At 44.6% G+C, this 8,484-nt stretch overlaps 1 protein-coding gene across 1 annotated transcript; it reads right to left on the minus strand.

Annotated features, from left to right (window-relative positions):
* Positions 1-1,665: 1,665 nt before the first annotated feature.
* LOC119305304 (glutaredoxin-C15-like) lies at positions 1,666-2,332 on the minus strand. Its single transcript, XM_037581868.1, has one exon. It carries the CDS (start codon positions 2,243-2,245, stop codon positions 1,934-1,936), a length of 312 nt encoding a protein of 103 aa, XP_037437765.1. The 5' UTR covers positions 2,246-2,332; the 3' UTR covers positions 1,666-1,933.
* Positions 2,333-8,484: the final 6,152 nt, after the last annotated feature.

An 8,484-nucleotide genomic window follows, 5' to 3' on the forward strand; every position in this document is an offset into this window, starting at 1 on the left:
TGCAGTTGGTGGGTGAGAGGTGAGAATTTTTTTCCTTTTTTATTAATTTGTTTAAGCTCTAATTTATTTTCTTCTGCTTTTGATGTAATTGAGCTTTCAAATGACCTCTAACCTTCCTGAAATTAATTATGTAGCAGTGGTGGCTCAAACAAAGCCGCGCTAGCTATTTCATATCTATTGAGCTTATATTTATATTGCTACGAATATTAGTCTAAATTAACTATTAGTTAGGGTTTAACTATAAGTGTTTGAGAGCCACATCAACTTTAGTTATGCTGCTACAAAATAAATCCTTTTAATCCTTAATAGAATTCGGTAGTGCCCACATGACAACATGAGGTCATGGCCAAATTATTAGGGTTTATGAGGCCATTTTGGACAATTAGTAAAATTTAGAATTTTAGCCCTTATTATTAGATGGGGTTGAATTAATCACCATTTTCAGATTAAAAATCAATGTAAAATGATGATTATGAGATGCTCATGGCACAATCAATTCCTAATAGAAGTTGCCCTCTCTGGACTGTTAGGGCATGTTCAATGCAAGACGTCTAAACAGGCGCTTGAGCAATAATAGAAAAAGGATTTTTATACGTAGCCTGTGATCATCCAACGCATTTACGTAGGTGCTTGCCCTCCTGGCAACTGAGTTTGTACGGAGAAAAGAACGGAGCGCTCGGTGCCTCGGCTGGCATCGATGCCACATATTTTCCTTCGATCGACCGGGATTCTGCAGTAACTGCAAGGAAATCAATCCTAGCGCTCTTTCTTAGCGCCTGCGTTGGAGGTGACCTTACACCCGTCGACACGGAGCCGTCAACTACGGGGCGAGGGACATATGTCTCCTTATTTGCTGAGTGCCGCTAGAAAGAAACTCGGCAAAGACTGTGTAAGCTGGTGCGTTTGCTTTGCCAAGTGTTTTTTTTCAAAAAAGAGTTTCCTCCCGCTTTATATACAAAGCAACCAATCAAGCCGTACAAGGATAAGTGCTGGGGCGGAAGCAGCACAGTCACGCCCAAAAGAAACGACAGAGAAAGAGCAAAAGAAACAAATGCCGACAACGGCGGATCAACGAAAACGAAGAAGCCTCGCGAACGCTGCGCCCACCGGGATCTTCCACTAGGCTCCAAGACTCCGAAGCGCCGGCACCTATCAACACCTCCAAGAAGGATCGCGACGATGACGACGCTGCTGCCAAGGGTTTCCCCCGGTACACGACGAGGCGAGAGGAAGGGTAGCCCCCGACGCCCTCCCGAAAGGTCAGGTGGCACCCACAGGCGCCACCGCGCCGGTGTCGGCCAAGCCGACAGGGGTTTCCCCCGATCCCAACCCGCACCTCGGGCGCTCCGGAGCCAGCCACCAAACCAACCACCACCCAGCGCCAACACGGTCAAGAGGCCCCCACGCCGTCTCACCACGACACCGCGAAGTGTGGACAACAAGGCGAAGAATCAGAGCCGGGACTAGGGCAGCAGCACCGTCGGCACGCGGGAGGGCCCCACCTCCACCGTCAGCGCTCTCGTTTCTACCTTCACTGAGTGTTACACTCCTAAAAGGCCATCTTTGCCCAGCACTCGTGGAATGGAACATGGCAAAGACGGCGACACTCGGGAAAAACCGAATTTTGAGTAGCATTTGTGAAACCCTAATCACAACTGTTGGAAATGGACGTAATAAATTGCATTTCTCATTCAAAGACACTTGTATGCGTCATTCCATAGACTCACACTGTTATCTCGCCAACGACTAAACAAAACTTCTTGTGTTCCCGTCATCTTGGAAAGAGGAACTACGCTATGCTCATGTGGCGACCAGCCCAATAACCAGTACAAGCAAAAAATTTCCCTACTTGTGTTAAGCGCGGCGGATACATGCTTGCATGGCGAGGTGCGAAAATTGCCAAAGCTGGGATGAACTGATGTTGCACCCATGGTCAGAGCCACATGGCTCCTGCGGCCTTGAGCATGACCACGAGCTTCCCGCTGAGATGCAAGGACATGATCCTGTCGGTGGAGCCGACGAGCTTGCCGCCGATGAAGACTGCCGGGACGGGCGGCGTACGCCCAAGGCGTCTGGCGAGGTCGCGCTCCATGTCGCGGCCGCGTGGGTCCTTGTCCAGCTCGTGGACCGCGGCGCCCACACCGAGGCTCGAGAAGAGGCTCGTCACCGAGTGGCTCATCGGGCAGTTGCTCATGGTGAAGATCACCACCGCTTTCTCGGACGACAGCTTCGTCACCCTCTCCATCGCCGGCAGGTCAGAGCGTTCTTGTCTTCTCTCGGATCGCTAGTACTGGACTTGGTGTTAGTATGCTCAGCTGAAACTATTTTCTGTGGTCCTGTGATTTGTGGTTTGTAGGGGTGTGACTCGATGCCCTTTTATAGTGTTCAGGATATGTCAATCCATGAGAGGGGAGGGGGTGGCTCCCTCATGGTGTGGGCATAAGAATCTGGGACGTCTGCATTTCAAAAGTGAGCAGCTTAGTGCTAATTGAGGGTCAGGTTAACGGTTGTACACAGGCGTATTTCTTTTTTGGTGTGAGAAAATTGAGAGGGCAAGGACAACAGCTACAAAGAAGAGTAAGGGAGAGGGAGATTACCTTATACAAAATCCATGTAACTTTTCATAATTCTGTAGAGTCTCAGGGTAGCTCGAAGTAAAGCAGAATTGCTCTCTTAAGGCATCTCCAACGCTGATCTGCAAAAATCTTCGGTATATGTCTGTTTTTTATGTCCGGACGTGATCCGCAAACATGATACGGGAGGTAGCATCCAACGTTAATTGCAAAGGATCCAGGTGGGAGAAGAAAAAGTAGGTGAAGACCATGCATGTGGTGGGTTATTGTGGTGTGATATCCAGCTTCCCGGCGGCGGCGGGAAGCTCTGCGGCCAGTTGGATCTCCGATGGGCGGCGGCGCATGGAGGGCCTGGTGGATGGATCGGTTGTACGTCTGGTCTGGCTTCCGGTCAGATCTGATCTGCCCGGTGCGGCTTGCTCCATGCGTTGCGGCGGTGATCGGTGGTTGTCCGTGCACACGAGGTTGGATGGAAGTTCCTCGAGCGGATCCAGGTGAAAAACCTGCTCTTGGCTCGTTGCCAAGGCCGGCGATGGCGGCGTTTTCTGCGTCGTCCCCTTCTTGAAAGCATCATTGTGGAGAAGCTCTAGACCTCTATCTGCCACCTTTGGGGAAAACCTTAGATTGGTTGATCAGATGACGGCTGCAATCTTGTGTCGTATCCCTCTTGAGGGCGTCATTCTTGGATGTATGCATAGGCTCGAGGGACCAATGGATGGCATCTGCGGTGAAACGGTGTTCCGTGTGACGCATCGATGATGTGGTGCGGCAGGGCCTCAGCGATGGATGTGTGATGATGGACGCGCGTAGGGAGGAGGTGTTGCGTGGCGCCGTGATGGCGTCAACAGCAGGCCTGGCAAGGTCGATGCATCAGTATTTGCTCTGAAGATGGATCGATGGAAGATGGCGGTGACGACCTATGAGTGCGTCGGACCGGTTTGTGCCCTAGACCTGGTATGTGGATTGTTGGGGTCTCCGGCTTTAGTTGTTAGGCTTGGGTGAGAGGTCTGGTTATTCGGCTCACACTTTCTACACCCCTTCAGCAATGGATAGGAGTAGCGACAGATGTTGCCAAGATGACGTCTTTAGACGTATTTATGTATTATTTTGTAAAGTTTTTGTGAATAATTGATAAAGTGGCTGCATGTATCTCCCAAATCAGAGGTCGGGGATCATCCTCCTTTTCTAAATAAAAAATCTCTGTAAATAAAAATAGCAAAAAGGTTGGGGTACATCATATTTGTATTACCGAAAACAGCAGGAGACAGACCTATTAATGATTCAATGGCACTTGTAGATATCCGTCTTATAAAAAAGTATATATGTGTGTCTATATCCATTTTGATAAAGGAGCTCACAGGCATACGGGATAACGTGTTAAAGAACTTTAAGTGGGGACTAGCAAGAAATTGTAGGAATATTTCAGATGCCAACCACTGAATGAAATGGAATCCGAGAAAGCTTCCCCCCACGTCTTTTTCAAGTCTATGCCACTTACGACAGCATTGGATGCCATATATTTATCAATGATCTAATTCAGCCTATACATTTTCTAAAAGCTGCTTGTATATACATGCATGGATGAAGAAATATTTGTGGTGATTGTAATTTAGCCCTTGTATATTAATTAGTGACATGGGGTTGTACACCTGTTAATTTTTTGAAATATGGAGAATTGATTTATGTGGAAAATGAAGTTTCATGTTAATTTTCCTACGGGACATTTGATTGGAGGTTTTGTTCCTCTACAATGGATATGTGATCATATACACGTTTTGATCATAGTTGCCACCATTGCACATATTCAGCACAATTATGAGAATTCAAATGTTGTAAATATATCAGCGGCGATTATACCCAACGAAAAATCAAAGTGCACACAGAGAATCGTACAGCACATACACAATTTTGCACGTGCATGCCACGATAAATACTAATGCATCGACTAGTCATTGCTAGTACAATGTGAAAATCATTTTGACTCCGCTCAAGCAGAGAACCCAAAAATAAGAAGCCAATAAAACAAGGTCAAAACATATATAGAAATTGAGCTACCATGTATGCTCAAAGGTGTGGCACCCAACAGTCTACACCTTTGGAGCTACTTTTTTCTCGCGAGAAAACTTTCGATCTATTTATCCACCGTTAAGGTAGCCTTTGGAGCAATTCTAGCAGGGTTGCCATACGAGTCTACTCTAGTCACCATAATAACTGTCAATAAAACTGTTCCGGCCAAAAAAAAAGATCATTCTTGTAGAATGGTCATACCTGTCAAAATCGCCATATCTTTTAAAGTGTCTTGTTCATATCTAGCCTTTCAGCCTTCATATTTGATGTCTTGCAATCAACTTTTGAAGTGCACACCATTCAGCCATTCAAACCGTGAGGTGCGAAGAAAACTTCACGTGATCCCTCACCTCATATAGAGATGAAAAGAGATTACGGAAAAAGAATATCTAATTGACGAGTGAGTCATATGATATGAAGGCAGGCAATATGACGACTCTGAAGTTATGCATCACCCATGCACATTCCATATGCATATGGAGCGTGCTTTGTATGTGTTATGAAGGCTGTCAATATGACAGACTGTTAGAGTTGGTGTTAGGTATCATGCTCGGTCTTATTTATCCATGCATCTTTAGTTGTGGTTTTAGGAACTTAATGGCACTGATGGATGGAGATGAAAAAAGTAGCTAGTCACCAAATGCAAGTAGCAACAGGTATCGGTCTCTCTCTCTCGCGCAAGTGCCAGGTGCTGGTCTATCGCTTACCTCATCAGGTCCACAGCTAGGAGTATGTACACACAGTGCATGTGATGCAGCGATTCGAGATTGATAGATTGCAACGTATATATCTCATGCATGCATGACCGCATGCCTTTATATCCGTTCATCACTTTTTTTCAGAAAAAACATTCTATCTATTCATCAACTGTCAAGATAGTACAAAGAACACCATAAGTAAAAAATTACATCCAGGTCGGTAGACTATCTAGCTACGACTACAAGCACTGAAGCGAGCCGAAGGCACCCCACCGTCTTCGTCCCTCCTTCGTCGGAGCCAGACAAACCTTATTATAGTAGACAGTCAGGATGTCGTCGTGCTAATGCTCTATAGAACCAGCGCACCAGAACAGCAACCGCCGCTGATGAAGAGAGAGGTACATCGAAGGATCCAACCTGTAGACACACGAACACAGACGAATAAAGACAGGATCCACCGAAGACAAACACCGAACAAATCCCGCGAGATTCGCAGGAGACAAACCTCCGCACGCCCTCAATCCCACGACGCTAGAAACACCACCAGGATGGAGACTAGGTGGGGATAATCTTATTTCATCTTCAGAGAACCGCTGCCGGCTCGCCTCTCTGAGCAGAACCAAACCCTAACAAAACTCAAAAAAACATGAAAAAATGAAACCCTTCTGCCAACAAGTGCCGAGATCCACTGTATATACAACATGCACATACCACGCACTAGCTCAATTGTTTTACTAAGGCTCTTGTTTTGTCAAATGTTGTTGAATAATATAATAAGATGGTTGTGTGCATTGTCCGATGCAGAGGCTGGGAGTCATCCTCCTTTTCAAAAATGACGGAAAAGGCTTCTAAGTAAATAAGAGTGTTGAACCCAACGAGAAGCTAAAGCTAGAATTCATATTATCTTCAAGTTCTATCGACCACCGATGCAACTCTACGCACACTTTCGTTTTACCTAGAACAAGTAACGAAACTAGTTGACGAGAATAAAACTAGAAGTACTTTGGGAGAATAAAACTAGAATTAATTTGCAAGATAATAAAAGTTAGTTGTTTAGTAGAGAGTTTTTTGTAACACAAAGAGAAACATTGTCCATAGGCAACTGAATATAACACGATAGATACTTATCATATGCAATGAGGGAGAGGCGTAAGCTAACACACTTTTCGTATTTGGATCACATGTTCTTATGATTGGAACTCTAGCAAGCATCCGCAACTACTAAATATCACTAAGGTAAAACTCAACCATAGCATTATGTATAAAGTCCCCTTTACTCCCATACGCAACTACCCCCTTACTCGGGTTTAAGCTTATGTCACTCTCGCAACCCACTATAAGAAAATCTTGAACATACTGTAACACCCTACAACGGTAATCCCACATGCTTGCGAGACACAGAGGGCACCATAGGACAGCACCATATCAACATAAAACTCATATCAACCACACATACCATAATTAACCCGTATGACAAAACAAATCTACTCAAACATCATAGGATTATCACACATCATTGGATAATAATATATAGCATTAAGCACCATGTTTATGTAGTGATTACAGCAAGGCGAAGAGCTCTTAGACCGCTGCATAGACGGGGAGAGAGTTGGTGATGACGGCAGCGAAGTTGTTGGTGTAGGTCGTTGTCACGATGATTTCCGGGCAGTGCTCCAGCGCCGCCGGAAGAGAGGGGGAGATAGCTCCCCTCCTTCTTATTTTTCCTTGGCCTCACCCCTAGATGGGAGGAGGGTTTCCCCTCTGGTCCTTGGCCGCCATGGCTCTTGGAGGGCAGGAGCCCCTCCGAGATTGGATCACTCTCTGTTTCTCTTCTGTTTCGTGTCTGTTTTCAGACCCCCTTCATCGTTTCTTACATTCCTGGAGATTCGTAACTTCAATCGGGCTTAAATTTTGAGGAAACTTTTCTTCGGAAATTATCTTTCTTTTGGCGAAAGAAGGGCTCCAACCGACTTACGAGGGAGTCACAAGGCAACACAGCGTGCCCTACTCCCAGGAGGCACCCTGTTGCCTTGTGGCCACCTCCGGCACCGCCTTAAGTTGATTCTTCTTCCCAAAAATCACATATATTTCAAAATAAATATCCGTAAATATTATTGCGTTTGGACTTCGTTTGATATAGATTTTCTGCAAAAAAAATGCAAAAAACATGAACTGGCACTGGGCATTGGATCAATATGTTAGTCTTAAAAATAATATAAAATATTACCAAAAGTATATGAAAGTTGTAGAATATTGGCATGAAACAATCAAAAATTATAGATATGCTAGAGATGTATCAGAAGCCCCAAGCTTAATTCATGCTCGTTCTCGAGTAGGTAAATGATAAAAATGTAATTTTTGATGTGGAATGCTACCTAACATAATCTTGGCTACATAATCTAATTATGAAATGAATATTAAGACGCGGGTGATTCAAGGCGATAATCTATCATCTGATATAAAGACATCAATACTCAGGCATGCTAACAAACAATCATGCCCTTCAAATAAAAAATGCTAAGGAATGATATCCCTACAAAATCATATAGCTCAGCATGCTTAGTCTTCCTAGCATAAAGATATTAATCATGAACTATCCCGATGACAAGCCAAGCAATTGGATCATACTATTTAACACGCTTCAGCATTTTCAACTTCATGCAATATATGAGAGTGAGCCATGGATATAGCACTATGGGTGAAATAGAATACAGTGATAGAGATCAATAAGGAAAATCAAAAAGGGAGAAAGTATCGCATCAACTCGACGGATCAACGGGCAATGGAGAGGCCCCTCAATCGATATCAATGTGAGGAGTAGGGATTATCATGCAACGGATGCACTAAGAGCTATAAGTGTATGAAAGATCAACAAAAACTAAGTGGGTGTGCATCCAACTTGCTTGCTCATGAAGACCTCGGGCATTTGAGGAAGCACATCATCTGAATATACAAGCCAAGTTCTATAATGAAAAATTCTCAGTAGTATATGAAAGTCATAACTCAGGAGACTGTCTATATGAAGAACATGGTGCTACTCTGAATCATAAATGTGGTAAAGGATACTGACATTGCCTCTTCTCTTTTCTTTTCTCCCATTTTTTTCTTTTCCCTTTTTTCTCTTTTCTGGTGGGCTTTTTTGGCCT

This window comes from Triticum dicoccoides, chromosome 5B (assembly GCF_002162155.2).
Source record: "Triticum dicoccoides isolate Atlit2015 ecotype Zavitan chromosome 5B, WEW_v2.0, whole genome shotgun sequence".
Classification (NCBI taxonomy): domain Eukaryota; kingdom Viridiplantae; phylum Streptophyta; class Magnoliopsida; order Poales; family Poaceae; genus Triticum; species Triticum dicoccoides.